This window comes from Acomys minous (assembly GCF_964271855.1).
Source record: "Acomys minous genome assembly, chromosome: 17".
Taxonomy (NCBI): domain Eukaryota; kingdom Metazoa; phylum Chordata; class Mammalia; order Rodentia; family Muridae; genus Acomys; species Acomys minous.
The window spans coordinates 24,751,023-24,768,497 of record NC_140500.1 but is presented as its reverse complement, the minus strand read 5'-3'; the positions used below and the strand labels follow the sequence as shown (position 1 = coordinate 24,768,497).

The 17,475-nt window shown below is 49.5% G+C and overlaps 1 protein-coding gene and 1 long non-coding RNA gene across 6 annotated transcripts in view; one reads left to right on the top strand and one right to left on the bottom strand.

Annotated features, from left to right (window-relative positions):
* The window catches only part of SLC25A18 (solute carrier family 25 member 18), a 21,591-nt gene extending 4,116 nt beyond the window's left edge, over positions 1 to 17,475 (top strand). For 4 of the 5 annotated variants that reach the window (XM_084766129.1, XM_084766131.1, XM_084766130.1 and 1 more), the window contains 9 exons: positions 8,593 to 8,675; positions 10,364 to 10,486; positions 10,658 to 10,713; positions 12,294 to 12,384; positions 13,714 to 13,832; positions 15,148 to 15,313; positions 15,541 to 15,695; positions 16,113 to 16,188; positions 16,752 to 17,475. In XM_084766129.1, the coding sequence (XP_084622255.1) occupies positions 8,593 to 8,675; positions 10,364 to 10,486; positions 10,658 to 10,713; positions 12,294 to 12,384; positions 13,714 to 13,832; positions 15,148 to 15,313; positions 15,541 to 15,695; positions 16,113 to 16,188; positions 16,752 to 16,893 (1,011 nt within the window). In that variant the 3' untranslated portion in view covers positions 16,894 to 17,475. The remainder of the gene's footprint in view (positions 1 to 8,592; positions 8,676 to 10,363; positions 10,487 to 10,657; positions 10,714 to 12,293; positions 12,385 to 13,713; positions 13,833 to 15,147; positions 15,314 to 15,540; positions 15,696 to 16,112; positions 16,189 to 16,751) is intronic. The other variant, XM_084766133.1, reaches the window with a different exon arrangement.
* Positions 4,794 to 8,462, bottom strand: LOC311588472. The gene is made up of 2 exons (XR_014776213.1): positions 7,511 to 8,462; positions 4,794 to 7,332 (listed from the first exon to the last, which is right to left on the bottom strand). It is a non-coding gene; the product is annotated as an uncharacterized lncRNA (long non-coding RNA).

The following is a 17,475-nucleotide window of genomic DNA, read 5'->3' as shown; positions in this document are numbered from 1 at the left end:
GGCATCTCAGGAGCATCCTAGGAAGTGGGGTACTTCCTGGGTAGTGAGTCAAGACAGTTAATGGCCACTCTGGTAGTTGGGAAACCCATGTGCTCTGCTAGTAGGAAGAATCAGCCCTGGTTCTTAATGCTGAGACCCCTGAGCCAGCTCCTTAAAGTGTGAAGAAAACAGCTCAAGAAGGCTGTGTCTACACTAACATCAACTGCCAGTCAAAGGCAGTGGTTGCCTTCGTTGGTCACTGAGCAGTCTGATAGCCAGCTGTGACCCTGTAGATATAACCCTTAAGTGATCTTAACTGAATTAACTTCTTATTTGGATAAGAATATAGGTCAGTAACAGTGCAGCGAGTGTTGAAACTCAGTTTCCAATTTGTAGCCTGTGCTACAAAGTGAAAACCTATCTTAAAAGCAAAAGTGGGCACAGGAGAGAGAGCTCAGTAGTTAAGCGCAATGACTGCTTTTCCAAAGACCTGAGTTCAATTCCAAGAACCTACATGGCAGCTCACAACTGTCTGTCACTCCAATATCTGACACCCTCCCACAGACATAATGTGCAGGTAAGATACCAATGCACATAAAATAAAAACAAATACGTTACTTAAAAAATAAAAGGGCCCAACTAAGGTTGGCAGCACATTTTAGGCCAGGTGTGGTAGTACACACCTTTAATCCTAGCACTTGGGAGGCAGAGGTAGGCAGACCAGTAACTGTAAGTTCAAGGCCACCCTGGTCTACAAAGTGAGTCCAGGACAGCCACCACTACACCGAAAAACCCTGTCTCAAAACTAAACAAAAAGAAAAGCAAACTCACAGGGCAGTGGTGGTATACACCCTTAATCCCAGCACTTGGGAAAGAAAGGAAAGGAAAGGAAAAGCCAGGCATAAGAGGCAAGAGGATCTGTGGGTTCAAGGCCAGCTTGGTCTACATAGCAAGTTCTGAGACAGCCAGGGCTACATAGACCTTGTCTTTAAAACACAGACACACTTCTGAGAGGAAGTGACATTGGTTTAAATAGCACTCTGATTCCCAAACAACAAATGTATTGGCAACCTGTGAGCAGAATGCGTTCTGGACATAAGACCAGTGTGTACAAGGCTTACCCTCTGAAGAAGCTGGCCTGAGCTGATGGAGGGAAAGCAGAGAAGGAAGGGCAGACAGTGCTCAGGATAGGGTGGAAGCAGGAACCTGTCCTAAGATCGTCAGTCTGTCAGGCAGCAAGTACATAGGTAGCAGGCTGAGATCATCAGAGTGCTCCTGTCCTGGAGGGTGAACCTGGGCTGGAAGGCTGAAGACCAGACTCTGAATCCCGCCAAGTGATGACATTGGCACAGGATTCTGTGCCTTATGCTTATTCATTTGAATATGTGCATACCATAGTGTCTGTATGTATCAGTGATGGAGCTGATTTTCTCCTCGTCCTTCATGGCCCATTACTTTTGCAGTTTTACAATTGGAGCAAATTGCTGCAGAAATAGAATTAAATCACAAGATAAAGCAGGACCAGCAAGATGGCTCAGTGAGTAGAGGTGTTTGTTGCAGAAACTTGGAAAAAAACAGCTCTAAAAAGTTGGCCTCTGACCTCCACATATACATCAGACACTTTAAAAAATTGTTTATGAATGTTGAGCTGCACGTAGGTCTGTGCAACACATGCATGTCTGGTGTCAGAAAAAAGTGACAGATCTAGCATTACAAGTGGTTGTGAGCTACCATGTGAGTGCTGGGTTTTGGTTGTTGTTTGGTTTTGGATTTTTTGTTTGCTTTTTGAGAGGGTTTTTCTGTGTAACATCCCTGGCTGTCCTGGAACTCTCTGTGTAGACCAGGCTGGCCTCAAACTCACAGAGATCTACCTGCTTCTGCCTCCCAAGTTCTGGGATTAAAGGAATGTACCACCTCACCCAGTAAGTACTGAGTTTTTAACCACTAAACAATCTCTTAGCTCTTTAAATTTTATTAAGAAACAAACCTTCTTCTTTCTTCTTCTTCTTCTTCTTCTTCTTCTTCTTCTTCTTCTTCTTCTTCTTCTTCTTCTTCTTCTTCTTCTTCTTCTTCTTCTTCTTCTTCTGTGTTTCAAGACAGGGTTTCTCTGTATAGCCTTGGCTGTCATGGACTCACTGTGTAGACCAAGCTGGCCTTGAACTCACAGAGATCCGTCTGCCTCTGCCTCCCCAGAGTGCTGGGATTAAGGATGTGTGCTACCACGCCCGGATCCCCCACTCCTTCTTTAGCTAACATTGATCCTGAAACATAAAACAAACAATTGCCAAGTGTTAGCTGAGGCCTGGCATTCTGGGCTACCACCTCCTGATCTGGGGCAGCGGCCTCATTCATGTCACTTACACTTTTCAAGCAGCATTTGTGACAAGACTCTAATCCTAGCCATTCTGGAGACTGAGACGGGGGAACCAAAAGTACAAGGTGGTGGTGTGCCTAGGCCACAGATTAAGATCAGAGCCAGCCTGAGGAACAATGAGAGCTCCCAGTATTTTTCAGTAGAGAGAGCACTTGCCTAGCACAAGCATCTGCAGCAGTGGGTGGAATGCTGCTTCCTGAGTTAACTTTAAAAAAAAAAAAACTGCTTACAACTTTAAAAATAAACAGCACCTGAACATGGTAGCGCACACCTTCAATCCCAGCACTTGGGAGGCAGAGGCAGGTGGATTGCTGTGATTTTGAGGCCAGCCTGGTCTATAAAGCGAGTCCAGACTGCCAAGGCTACACAGAGAAACCCTGTCTCAAGAAAGAAAGAAAAAAAGAGAAAGAAAGAAAGAAAGGAAACAAGAAAGAAAGAAAAGGTATCCCAGCACTTAGGAGGCAAAGGCAGGCTGAGCTCTGAGTTCAAGGCCAGCCAGGTCTACATAGTGAAACCCAGTCTTTAAAACAACAAAAACCCCCAAACTAATCTGCCCTCCCTGCAACTGACAAGTCGCTCTTCAGAGAAGTGAGGGGGATGGTTGCTGGTGGGCTCAACTCTGAATGTGGGGAGGAGGCCAGACAGCTCTGTGTCCAGACCTATTTGCTCCTGACTCTGGCTCATCTTAAGCCACCGCATTGTTCACCCAGTGGGCTGGGAGAGTTCAGTGGCAGCAGGTGACAGAAGCACTCCAGGAATACAGGCATCAGAGAGGACACTAGAAAATGGCGCCTCTGTGGAAGGAGCTCTGCCTGCCAAGCTGATGTCCTTCCCTCTGGCCTACAGTGGTGAAGGAGGTGAACCCAAACAGCCTCCTGCTCTGCCCTCCTCTGTAGGCAGCTTCCTTTCCTGGCTGTCGCCCTCATCCTCCAGTACCTTAGGGTCAAACCTTAGCCCTGAGTGGCCACCACGTTTATTCAGCCCTCATTCTTCATGCCTCTGCACCCCAGTCTCTGTGTCCCACCACTGTGAAGCCCTCCTAAGACCTCTGTCCAGTTCTTCCAGAATAATTCTTTTTATGCCACATGAAGAGTGCTTCCCTCTTCAAAGAGTTCACTGTCTACACAGTCATAGAAGAGGTGCTTCTGGGGAGCGTGCTATACCTGCCTACCACAGCTCTCCACATCTGGCTGGCCCTTTGCAGCCTTACTCCCACACTAAGTGAGCCTGAGCACCCGGGGCAAGGGAGCAGCCCCACTCTGCCTGCTGCCTTTGCTCTGTGCTGCTTCCACAGTGCCCTTCCTCAACTGACTCTCTTCAACACTAACCACTCATCACCCGAAGTATTTGTTAAAAATGCTGCCTAATGACCTGGTCCATTAGAAGGAGCCTGGAATGGTCATTAGTAGTCCCTGGTCGGAATGAGGCCCAAGTGACTGGAACTCCTCCCTAGTGTTCAAGGCTAACCTGACAGGAAGGACTCCCGCCCTGAAGGTCCCTGCATTCCCACTAAAGCCACTGCCAGCCATGTCCTTTCAAAGTTGGAACCAGTAAAACCTACAGCCCCTGGACGTAAAGGGATCTGACTTTGTCAGCCAGCTACAGCCTAGCTTCCTGGAACGCTGACCGTCACACTGCAGCCATTCGGCAGGTTGCCTAAAGGACTTGGTAGTGCGGGCCCTGCCTGTTGTCAACTTTAGGGTTTTCCTGATAAGATTCCTTTAAAGCTCTTAAAAAAGGCTGGGCATGGTGGCACATGCCTTTAATCCCCGCACTCGGGATGCAGAGGCAGGTGGATCTCTGAGTTCAAACCCAGCCTGGTCACAAAGTGAGTCCAGGACAGCCAAGGCTACACACAGAGAAACCCTGTCTAAAAACAAAAACAGGCAAGCACATATACGTACTAGTTTAAAAAAAAAAACAGCTGTTATTTATTGGTTCACAGATTGAATTCCCTATGGCAGGAATTGGGTGGCACCCTGGTCTTTGACAGCTTGAGTTTGCTAAAGGGAGCCCGTGGCTAGGATTTACAGGGTGAGAAAAGCACCTGCCAGTAAAAGCTGCAGAATCACTGTGGAATGCCCAGGCTCAGTGTGGTCCTTTGTTCTCTGATTTATCTCAAACATGCCCATTCCCACTGCCAGGGAACACTGGCTTCTGACATCTGATTTTGCTCTAGAAATGCCAGGAATGTTTCCTTTACTCCAACTTCATAGAGAAAGATTCCGTTCTATGTTTCCAAAGTATCCTGTATTCTGTTTTTGTTTGTTTCATGACAACTTGCCATCTCAAAGAATGACTGGCACTTTAATACGACATTTTGCCACCCCAACATTCTGGCTTTTAGAAAAAGGACAGGGTTTGAGCTTTAAGAGGTGGTGGGATCAGCTCCTGACCAGGATGAGGACTCCATAGCCTAGACCTGCCTGTCACACTCCAGGCCGGGTGGGAGTTAAGGCAGTGTTGCAAATTGCCTATCCCATTGCTGACTTTCAGTATTAAACTTTTGATTAGAGATACCAAAACGCAGGGGCTGAAGAAATGGCTCAGCAATTAAGAATTAAGAGCCCTGGCTGCTCATCCAGAGGATCCAGGTTCAGTTAACAACTGTAAACCCCTTCTCAGAGAATGACACCCTTTTGTGGCCTCCTCTGGCACCAGATATATAATACAAAACTAACATGGATAAAATACACGGGCGCATGCGCGCAGGTGGGCTGGGAATTTATCTCAGTTACTAGTATTTTCCTAACAAGCCTTAAACTCTGGGTTTAGTTTTCAGCCCTGCATAAAACCAGTTGTGATCACACAGGCCTGTGTTCCTGGGACTTAGGAGACTGAAAAAAGAGGATTGCCACAAGTTTGAGGCTAGCGTGGGCTCCATAGTTACAGGCTAACCTGGGATACAGAATGAGACTGTCTCAAAAAGAAATAGAAGCAAAGCTGGGTATGGAGGAGCATGCCTTTTATCCCAGCACTTGGAAGGCAGAGGCAGGCAGATCTCTTGAGTTTGAGACCAGCCTGGCCTACAGAGTGAGTTCCAGGGCAGCCAGTGCTAACCCTGTCTCCAACCAAAATAAGCTGGACGGTGGTGGTACATGCTTTTAGTCCCAGCACTTGGGATGCAGAGGCAAACCTCCAAATTCTAGGCCAGCCTTGTTTACAGAGTGAGTTCCAGGACAACCAGGGGTACACAAATCCTGTCTCAAAAGAAAAAACAAAAAATAGATTAAGTAAGTGAAACAAAGCAATTCTGTGGTCTGATAGGATGGCTCAACATGTAATAGAAGTTGCCGTAAAACCCAACAACCTCACATAGTGAAATGTGAGAACCAACTCCTGAGGGTTGTTTCTGACCTCCACACATGTGCTGTGGTGCATATACACACCATAAATAAAGCACACTTACAATTTCTTTTTGTTTTGCTTTCTCAAGACAGGGTTCCTTATGCCTCTTTGTCCTCTGCCCACCCCAATCCCAACACCCCAGCAACAGGCAGGAGAGAAAGCTTAGTGGGGAGAGGGGTGTAGGTCTCTTAGCTTCTTCCTGCTGGTTAGGGTCACAGGGTTCCTTGGGTCAAGTCCAATCTTTGTTTCAAGATATCTCTGACTTCTTCATGTCTAACTGCATAAAAAGCAACCAGGAGCCAGACTTTTTTTTTCTTTCTTGGAGTCCCCCTTTCTCTCTCCCTGGGCTCTGCTATTTATTCCCTTTCCAGAGTCCTTGGAATTAAACTATCTACAGATGGCAAAGAGCCTCTCTCAGAGCCTGCATGAGACAAACAGTTTGCTGCTATGGACAATCTGAATTAGCCCCATATCCCACCCTGGGATTAAAACAAAACATGTTTGCATAACATAACAGGTTTTTTTTTTAAAAGATTTATTTATTTTTATGTGCATTGGTATTTTACCTGCATCTATGTCTGTGAGGATGCCAAATCCCTGGAATATGGAGTTATAGTTATGAGCTTCCACATGTGGTTGCTGGGAATTGAACCCAGCAGCCAGTGCTCTTAACCACTGAGCCATCTCTCCAGCCAATAACTGAGTTTTTAAAGACACCAAAACAGCTGTGTGGTGGTGGCTCATGACTTTAATCCAGCACTTGAGAGGCAGAGGCAGGCAGATCTCTATGAGTTTGAGGCCAGCCTGGGCGACAGAGCTAGTTCCCAGAGAGCCAGAGCTATACAGAAAAGCCCTGTCTTGGGAAAAAAAAAAAAAAACCAAAATAAATAAACCAAAACTTTGCACTATAGGGTTTCTCTGGAACTCTCTTTGTAAACCAGGCTGGTCTGGAACTCACAGATCTATGTGCCTCCACCTCCTGAGTGCTGGGAGTAAAAGTGTGCACCACCACCACCCAGCTAGTAATAAATTTAACTGCAGTTTTTGCAAGATATGCAGTGAGGTCAGCAGACTATCTCAGTGTTCAAGTACAAAAGTATAGCTGGCATTTGGGTATGAGCTGGAAGCAAGGATTGCTACCACTAAGGCCAGGAATCTCAATTACAGGGGAGGCTGAGGCAGGAGGATTTTACAAATTGGAGGCCAGCCTGGGGCAAACTTAGCAAGATCCTGTCTCAGAATAAGTAAAATAGGGCTCATTGATAGAACAAGGCTCGGAGTTCAATCCCCAGTGTCAAACAGCAAAATTAAAGCCTGCCACAGCAGTGCATGGTAGCACACACCTTTAATCCCAACACTTGGGAGGCAGAGGCAGGCAGATTGCTGTGAGTTCCATGCCAGCCTGGACTACAGAGCAAGTACAGGACAGCCAAGGCTACACAGAGCAACCCTGTCTACAAACAAAACGCCTGGCACACAGCCCACAGTAGCTGACATGGGTCTATCAAGTCACCCTCTGTCCAGTGCCCCCACCTCCACTAATGACTGCCTTGCTGACCCTTCAGCTCCCTGGTCAGTTGGCAGCACCCAGGGTGGTTTTGTTTTTTTGAGACAGGGTTTCTCTGTGTAGCCTTGACTATCCTGGACTTGCTTTGTAGACCAGGCTGCCCTCGAACTCAGAGCGATTCACCTGCCTCTGCCTCCCACCTGCCTGTTTTGTTTCTTCCTTGGCAGTGCTGGGGGCAGGAGGGAAGGGGGTGGGGGAGGCAGCAGGGGGGAGGGGGAGGAATCCAGGGCCCAGGTGCAAGCCAGCCACATAACCACCCCTGGAGGCTCTGCCTGGTCCTCACGCCTGTCCCTTGCCTGAAATCCTGCCTAGTGAAACCCCGCTCAGACTTCACTGACACTGGAGTCAGCTTTTCCTTTCTAAATATGCCCCTCTTGCTCCCCATATCTGTTTCATGTAAGGTGGGGATGGGGGTAAGGGTAGGGGCTGAGGTCAAAGCCAGGAGACTTCCTCCATCACTCTGCATCTTTACTGTCTGGGGCAGTTTTCTTACTGAGCTTGAGGTGTATGACGAGGTCCTCCTGCCTCAGGCTTCCAGGTGCTGGGAAGATAGGCAGGAGGCGCTGTTTTTTGGATAGCAGTTGTTCCTCTCTGGGCTCTTGGGACTTTCCTGTGGGTTTTTGTTGTTGTTGTTTTGTTTTTCTCATTGATTTATTTTAACGTCCATGCGCGTGTTGCCTGCATGTATGTATGTGCACCACATGGGTGGCTAGTGCCTGCAGAGGCCAGAAGATTGCATCAGATTTCCTAAATTGGAGTTACAGACAGTTGTGAGCTACAATGTAGGTGCTGAGAATTGAACCTGGGTCCTCTGAGAGAGCAAGTGCTCCAACCACCAAGCTATCTCTCTAACCCCTCAATAATTAATTAATTAATTTTTGCTGTTTGTTGTTGTTGTTGTTTGTTTTCTTTTCGAGACAGGGTCTCTCTGTGTAGCCTTGGCTGTCCTGGACTCGCTCTGTAGACCAGGCTGGCCTCGAACTCACAGCGATCCACCTGCCTCTGCCTCCCAAGTGCTGGGATTAAAGGCGTGCGCCACCACCACCCAGCTAATTTTTGGTTTTTCAAGACAGGGTTTCTCTGTGTAACCTTGGCTCTCCCTAACTCGCTTTGTAGACCGGGAGTGCGCCACCAGGCCTGGCCCCTTTTCTTTTCTGATCAAAGTCCAAACAATAATTTCTGTCTGGATCTACATTCCAGAAAGGTATAGGAAGGAAGGACATGGGACATGCCAGGGCACGACAAGTCCCATGTCCTGTCAGCTCTGCGGAGGGCTAGAGTCAAGGACATAGACACACTCTTCCCTCTCCACCGGCCTCCGCAGCAGCTGCCTGTGAGGAGCGCACAGCCAGTGTCCCGGGAGCTGCCGTGCTTCACCGACTGCAGGATGTCCAGCCAGGACCTGAGGTAGGCTGAGGGGGACAGCTGGTTTAAAGAAGGGTTGCTATGGCACCGGCCAAGAACAAATGAGACCCATTGCCCCAAATGTGTATTTCCCCAAATAAACAAGCAGGCGCACGCACTTTGGCACTGTATTGTTACAGTGAGGTTTGCAAGTTGGGTGTGATGGTGTGGGGAGAGGCTCCAGGCCTCGGTCTAAGGCCAGCCTTAGCTACAAGAGATCCTCTCAAAACTCCCACCCCTGCAATTTTTTTTTCCAGTTATTTTGACACCTCTCTGTTGGGAAGTTTAAGCCACGACCCTCTTTGTTGCCATTTTCTTTCTTTCTTAGGTTCCTTTGTAGAGAAACTGTCCCTACCAAAATATTTTCCTCTAGCCAGGTGTGGTGGCTCATGCAGAGGCAGGCAGACTGTGGTGAGTTTGAGGCCAGCCTGGTCTACAAAGTAAATCCAGGACAGCCAAGGCTACACAGATAAACCCTATCTTGAAAAACAACAAAATAATTTTCCTCATGCCTGCCTCTAGCCTAAAAGATAGGAACATTTTACTATTTTCCAAGGAGTCTGAGGAAGCTTTTTTCTCTACTCCCAGACTCCTATCCTTGACTAGGAAGATGAGCCGTGCCACCTAAAACGGACATTAGGGTAGATGATACACAGCTTATCAGTCCTGGTTATCTCTTGCTAAGGACACACAAGCTCAGAGTCAGGGCATTTTATCTTTTAAAGATTTTTTTTTTATGCTTATTCTATGTGTGTGAGTGTTTTGCCTGCATAATGTATGTACATGCCTGGTGCCCACAGAGATCAGAAACAGGTGGCAGGCCTGCTGGAATTGGAGTTCCACATGGCTGTGAGCTGCTGTGTGGGTGCTGGAAATCCAGCCTGGGCTCTCTGCAAAGGCAGCAAATTGCTCTTAACCAATGAGTCATCTCTCTAGCCCAGATGTTGTCTTTTTTTTTTTTTTTAATTAATTATTTTTATTTTATGTGCATTGGTGTTTTGCCTGCGTGTATGTGTGTGTGTGAGAGTGTCAGCTCTTGGAATTACAGACAGTTGTGAGCTGCCATGTGGGTGCTGGGAGTTGAACCTGGGTCCTCTGGAAGAGCACACAGTGCTCTTAGCCACTGAGCCACCTCTCCAGCCCCGGGTGTCTTATTCTGAACAATAGCTGTCATTTACCTGATGTTCATTTGGTCCTCACACAATCCCTTAGATGAGGGAGATGATGTTTCAGAGAACTAGAGTACTTGCCCAAGCCCACAACCTAGCCAAACGACCTTTGCACCACATTCTCTTGACATTCTAGTGGGAAAGAGAGTTGGAACTTGTTTGAAAACTTCCTCACAGGCCTCCAAGGGCGAGAGGCTGGAGAGCCAACCAGAGCAGCTCTGGAGGACATCTTCGAAGGCCAAGCTAAGGCCTGCCAACTCCCTGGTGGGCTCCCTTCCCAGCAGGCCTGCGGCATCTTCGCTTGGTGAACCCTTCACTATGGGCTTCCTGGGAAGAGCTTCCTAGCCTGCGTGGAAGGAGGGGCGGGGACTGACGCTGGGCGGAAGGGTCCTGAGGAGGGGCACTCTGGCCCATTCCTGGTTTTCTCTGCATGCTCCTGACCTCATGTCCCCTACCCTAGCTGCCTGTGGCCAACAACCCTCTCTCGCCCCACTTCTCTTTTTCTCCTTCCCGTGGCCCTAGCATCACCGCAAAACTCATCAATGGAGGTGTGGCAGGACTCGTGGGGGTGACCTGCGTGTTTCCCATTGACCTTGCCAAGACCCGACTGCAGAACCAGCAGGGGAAAGATGTGTATAGAGGAATGTAGGTATTGGTGGGAAAGTGACAGCAGGGAGGCCCTGGGGGAGGCCTTGGGGGAGGCCCTGAGGGTTTGCTTGCTTCTCCAGGGAGGGATCTGGGGGGCAAGGACAACTGAGGTGTGCCCAGGAGCTACTTTTGGTCATTACTAATGTCCTTCGCGGCCTCTGCTTCTAGGACGGATTGCCTGATGAAGACCGCACGTGCTGAGGGCTTCCTGGGCATGTACCGAGGTGGGCTTCTGAACTCCCAGAGTTCAGGCTCCTCTGTCAAGGCAAACAACCCCCGCCTTGTGAGCTTGTAGCACAGAGGTATCGGCGTCCACTCCACCCAGGGTACTGCTCTGGACTACTCCAGCTTTCAAGAGCCTTCACTGTAGAGGCAGCTGTTTCTAGCTAAGGCTCCCTGCAAGGTGCTGGTTGTGCTGTGTTAAAAGCAAGTGCCCCCAGCCTTCCTCTGCCTGCCTCCCATCTTATTCTCCCTGAATGACCCCCACCCCAGAGCTGTGAGCTCAGCCCCCCACAGGACCACATGCTGCTGCTTGCAGCTTCCACATCCATCATGAGGCCTTGGGAAATGGAAAGAGCTGGACCCCAGGGAACTAAGACAAAAGCTTGTGTGAATCACCCGGTTCCCATAAAAAGGTTCCCATAAAAAAGGAAGCCTGCCCAGTTCCTCAGGCCGCCTACTCAGAGGCGGGAGACTCTGCCAGGTATGGAGGCTTGCACCTGGGGTCCCAGCATTTGGGAGCCAGGGGGACTAAGAGTTCAAGCACAGTCACCAAGGGAGCTCGTGTCCAGCTACGTGTGACCCTGTCTCAAACAAGCCAAAAAGGGAACAACAACAAACAGACAAAACTAGATGACTTCTTGGTAATGGGACACGCTCACCCATAAAGAAAATGGGAGTTTAAGGAGAACTGGACTGGAGAGCTGGGTTAGCAGTTAAGAGCAAGCACCACAGCCAGGCATGGTCACACACACCATGCAAATAAAATCTTCAGGGCTGGAAAGACGGCACAGCTTAGAGCACTGGGTGCTGCTTCCAGAGGTCCTGGGTTCAATTCATAAAACTCCCACCCGGCAGCTCACAGCCACTTGTAATTCTTTTGTTGTTCTTGTTGTTGTTGTTGTTGTTAGGGTTTTGTATTTTGTTTTTTGAGACAAGGTTTCTATGTGTAGCTATGGCTGTCCTAGACTCACTTTGTAGATCAGGCTGGCCTTGAATTCACAGAGATCCCCCTGCCTCTGCCTCCCGAGTGCTGGGATTACAGGGGTTTGCCACTATGACTGGCAAAATAAAGTCTTATAAAGAAAATATAGGAGCCAGGCATGATGGTGCACTTGGGAGGCAAAGGCAGGAAGATCTCTGTGAATTTGAGGCTAGCCTGATCTGCAAAGCAAGTCGAGGACAGCTAGAACTAAAAGAGAAACCCTGTCTCAGAAAAAGAAAAGAAAGAGAAAGAAAGAAAGAAAGAAAGGTGTAGCACATCTTTCATCCCAGCACTCAGGAGGCAGAGGCTGGCGGATCACTGTGAGTTCGAGGCCAGCCTGGTCTAAAAGCAAGACCAGGACAGCTAAGGCTACACAGAGAAACCGTGTCTCTCTAAAAAACCAAAATAAACAAAGAGGAAAATGTGTTAGGGAGAAGGAATGTAAATTTATCTGTCTTTCAGTAAGGTAGACTGTGCCCCCTTGCCTGGCTTCCCCAGACTCGGTCACCCCAGAGCTTTGCCTTCCCGTCCGTCAGTGGCAGACTCTGGGGCTGGTCACCTCTGCAGCAGCCTAGCACTTCCTCTTTATCTCACCCCCAGGGGCTGCAGTGAACCTCACCCTGGTCACTCCAGAGAAGGCAATCAAGCTGGCAGCCAACGACTTCTTGCGGCAGCTGCTCATGCAAGACGGGTAAGGACAGGTGATGATGGCACAGGGACCCTTCATTATGTGTCTGTCCTTTGGGTGCCAAGGGACATGCCTCAGTTTACCCGTATGCATCTATATGAATATGTGTGCACATGTGGCTGAGGTCACTGTGTTTTGACACATAGCAAGTGGAGGGAGAGGGTGAGCCAGTGTAATGTGGAGGAGAGAAACGGTATATTCAAGAGAGAATACAAAAGCCGGGTGCTTGGAGAGGCAGAGGCTGGCAGATCACTGTGAGTTCGAGGCAGGCCAGCCTTGTCTACAAAGCGAGTCCAGGACAGCCAAGGCTGCACAGAGGAACCCTGTCTCAAAAAACCAGAGAGAGAGAGAGAGAGAGAGGGAATGAATACAGAACATACAGAATATATATACAGATGCATTTTTTGAGACAGGATCTCCCTACTTAGATCTGCCTGGCTTGGAACTTACAATGATTGTCCAGCCTCTACCTCCTCAGTGCTCAAAATCACAGCCTTGAGTGGCCACATTTCATTGTTTTTCAAGACAGGATTTCTCTGTGTTACAGAGCCCTGGTTGAAGCTGGTCAGTGGTGACACATGCCTTTAATTCTAGCACTTGGGAGGCAGAGGCAGGTGCATCGCTGTGAGTTTGAGGCCAGCCTGGTCTACAGAGCAAGTTCCAGGACAGCCAGGGCTGTTACACAGAGAAACCCTGTCTCCAAAAACAAAACAAAAAACCAGAGCCCTGGCTGTACTGGACTTGCTTTGTAGACCAAGCTGACCTCAAACTCACAGAGTTCCTCCTGCTTCTGCTTCCCTGAGTACTGGAATTAAAGGCGTGCACCACCATCACTCGGCCAAGCTGACAAATGTTAAACATCAGTTCTCAAAACCTCTCTTCTGTGTCCCCATTTGTCCTAGGGATGGCATTTCAGAGGCCGGAGCAAGAACACCGGTCTCCCATGGTTCCTGATTTCAGCTCAGATGTAGCTGCTGCCTCCCTGTAATCTATCTGAGCTGTGTGCAGTGACACTATCTGTAGGAGACAGATGCAGGGGAACTGCAGCAAAACTGAGGACAGCTTGGTTTACAGAAAGTGTCAAAAAACAAAAAAGGAGAGACAAGCATAGTGGTGCCCACCTTTAATCCTAGTAGAAGGCAGAGGTAGAAGGATCTCTATGAGTTTGAGGCTAGCCTGGTCTACAGAGCGAGTTCCAGAACAGCCAGGGCTATAAGAGAAAGCCTGTCTTAAAGCAACAAAAACAAAGAGTTCCAACCACCAAGGAGGGTGGATGGGCAGAGTCGGGGCAGGGCTGGCCTGAGACTAAGGACCTTCCTCCGGGTCCCACAGGACACAGCGAAACCTGAAGATGGAGATGCTGGCTGGGTGTGGGGCTGGAATATGCCAGGTGGTGGTTACCTGTCCCATGGAGATGCTCAAGATTCAGCTGCAGGATGCTGGCCGCTTAGGTGAGGCACATTCCCATTTATGACATCAGCAAGGTTGGATGCACTGCAAACTCCCATGCTCCCAGCAGCCAGGCCCTCAGCTGCTAGGTCAACAGTGTTTTATGGTGTGTCTTTAACCCTTTCAGCTCCAGCCCAAGGTTCTAGAGGCTGTGAGCACACATCAAACCTCCATGCTAACACCTTGATGCTCAGGCTGGATTCCTGAAGCTTTTAAAAAATGGAGTTTAGGCTGGGTGTGGTGGTGCATGCCTTTAATCCCAGCACTTGGCAGGCAGATCTCTGTGAGTCCAAAGCCAGCCTGGTCTACAGAGCAAGTCCAGGACAGCTGGATATACAGAGAAACCCTGTCTCAAAAAATAAAAGGAGGTGGGGTTAGGGTGCTGGTGAGATGATTCGATGATTAAAAGCACTTGCTGGCCAGGCGTAGTGGCGCACACCTTTAATCCCAGCATTTAGGACGCAGAGGTAGGCGGATTGATGTGAGTTTGAAGCCAGCCAGGCCTACAAAGAGTCCAGGAGAGCCAGGCTACACAGAGAAACCCTATCTCGGAAAACAAAACAAAAACTAAGAGTGTTTGCTGTCCTTCCAGAGAACTGGGGTTGCATTCTAGCACACAGCAGCTCACCACCATCTCTAGCACCAGATCCAGAGGGTTTAATGCCGGCTTCTGGCCCCCTTGGGCAATGCATGCATGAGGTGCACAGACACGTGCAGGAAAAGCACATACACATAAACTAATACATAGATTTTAAATTTCAAATATGGAAAAACAGAACCAGGGGGCTAGAGAGATGGCTCAGAAGTTAAGAGCACTGGCTGCTCTTCCAGACGTCCTGAGTTCAAGTCCCAGCAACCACATGGTGGCTCACTACCATCTGTAATAGATCTGGTGCCCTCTTCTGGCATGCAGGCAGAATACTGTATATATAATAAAATATTTAAATCTTTAAAAATCTTTTTTTAAAAAAGAAAGAAAAAGAAAAGAAAAACGGAACCAGACTGCTGACAGTGCCACACATACAAGGATTAATCCCTTGAGGGAAGAGACAGGAGGCCTTTCCCTGTGCCTGGGTAAAGAAGCTAATGTACCACTAACCCCCTGCTGTGCACACTTGTGCTGCAGTCCAGCCAAGTTCCAGACTGGGATAGAGCAGCTTCCGTGGCTTCAGGAAGCCCACTGTGCCTATGCCCGCGCCCAGCTCATCAAAGGGTTTCAGTCAGACTGGGCAGAGTCTAATTGAGGTGTCACCATGCACTGGGACACCCTGGGCACTGGCTGCGCTTGGTGCAGGTGTGGCTGCCTTTCCTCTCCAGCTGTCTGTCATCAGCGCTCTGCCTCAGCCACGCCCACCTCTCGGCCCTACTGCACTGGCTCGGCTTCCACGCACAGGCGCCCCTCGGCCACCCTCATTGCCAGGGAGCTGCTCCGCACTCAGGGCCTGTCCGGTCTCTACAGGGGCCTGGGTGCCACTCTCCTCAGGTGAGCCCCTGTTCTTGAGTCCCCTAAGACCTGTGCATCTTACTCATCTTACCAAATTGCTTTCCTTTGTAACTACAGCTGGTTCTGCAGGCTCCAGGTGCTGGGGGCGGGGCAGGAGGGGAGGGACTTCCTTCGGAATGGGGGTGTTTCTCCCATCTGCTACACCCCAGGACTCCTGGGGAAGCTGCTGAGAGGGGCACCCCGAGTATGGTCTTTCTCCTCTGCAGAGACATTCCCTTCTCCGTCATCTATTTCCCTTTGTTTGCAAACCTGAACCAGCTTGGGGTCAGCGAGCTCACGGGCAAGGCCCCCTTCACGCACTCCTTCGTGGCAGGCTGCGCAGCAGGTTCTGTGGCCGCAGTAGCTGTCACCCCTCTGGACGGTAGGTGTGGCGTTTAAGGGTCATCCTGCTTTATGAATCCGGTTCACAAGGCCTATGGACAAAGCTCCAATCTTGGTGTTCAGCCTAAACTGAACTCACCAAAGGCCCTCACAGAAGGCTGTGTCCTCACTGTTCCTTGTCACCTGCAGCCCCTCACCTTCCAGAGGCTTTACTTTTTCTTTCCAGTAGTTCCGGAAAGTGGGGGAACTGTGAGGAAATGCTCCCGCGTGCTCACCCAGCCCCCTCACAGGCAAGCAACCCCAGCTCTCCCACTAGCAGGGAGGCCAAGGAAGAAGGCTGCTCACCTCACAGCCACAGAAGGGCCTCACAGGGCCTGCGCCCACAGGGAAACGCACGTGCTGTGCAGAAAGACAAACGCGGGTGTTTCTTACTTGTCCTAACTTCTGCTTTGTTCAGTTCTGAAGACTCGAATCCAGACCCTCAAGAAAGGACTGGGTGAGGACACGTACAGTGGGGTCGCTGACTGTGCCAGGTGAGCCCAGCACCCCAGACACCATCCAGCTCATGGCAGGCTTTGGGGTTGCTTTGGAACATGTTGGGTCCCCTACTTCTCAAAGAATGCAGCATTGGGAGCTTTCTGATTCTTCCTTCTTTGCCTCACTCCCCTCACCCGGTTGCAGACAATCTGCAATTTCTAAGGCTCTCCCTCTCTCACACTGCAGTCCTCCATACTGAAGGTGAGTATTTGGCCAAGTGGGCTTTACTGGCTCCAGTGTTTAGCCTGGCACTTGAGAGGTGAAGGCAGGGGACCACTGGCCAGCCTAAACTACAATGAGATCTGGCCTCAAAGGAGGTGTGGAGATGCTGTGGGCTGGATGGCTCATTTGTAATACTATAATCCTATATATGTAATACTATAATCCTATATAATATATGTAATACTATAATCATGAAATTGAGGGCAGCGTAGGGCCAGCCTGCGTTACAAATCAAGATCTCCCCAAATCCAACAACAAAAACCAAATAAAGCTTGGAGAAGTCATGAGTGAATGTGCTCTTGGCTCTTCAACTACCAAGGCTCTCCTTCCTTCACAGGAAACTCTGGACACAGGAGGGAGCGGCAGCCTTCATGAAGGGCGCAGGCTGCCGTGCCCTGGTCATAGCCCCTCTCTTTGGGATTGCCCAGGGCGTCTACTTTGTTGGCATCGGAGAGCGCATCTTAAAGTGCTTCGAGTAATCTAACACGTCCCTGACTTGCTGCTGCCTCTGGCCCTACCCTGGACTAGGTGGCAGTGCTGCAAGTGTAAGATGTCCACCCTGACGTACATGGTGTCTAACCCTGTAGAGCCACCTCAGAAGAAGTGACCCATTTTACTGAGAGAGTAGAGCCTTCCTCTCCCTTTATGAATGCTAAGCTTTGTGGTACAGCTTACCAGGGATGTCCAGAAGCCCCACCCACCTCTGTCTAACAACGGAAACGACCCCGTGTATGATGGCAGGACCACTTGAAGGACAGACGGAAGGGACTGTTCCACACTGACACTCCCACTGCGGGCAAGTGCAGCCCAGTGGTGACCGTGTGTGGATTTAGCATTGATCCTGGCTCTGATGCTCTTAACAATTGAGAAGAAGTGCACCTGGGCTGAACTGTGCCCTCCTGGGCATCACCAATGGATGAATGGACCCCGAATGAGCAGTCTGGCCACATAAGCAGCTGTCCTGGCCCAGATGCCCACCCTGAAGGATGGGCCCACTCCCTCCTAACAGATGCTAGTGGGACATGATCTGAAATAAAGCTGGCTAAAGCCTTGTCCTGTAA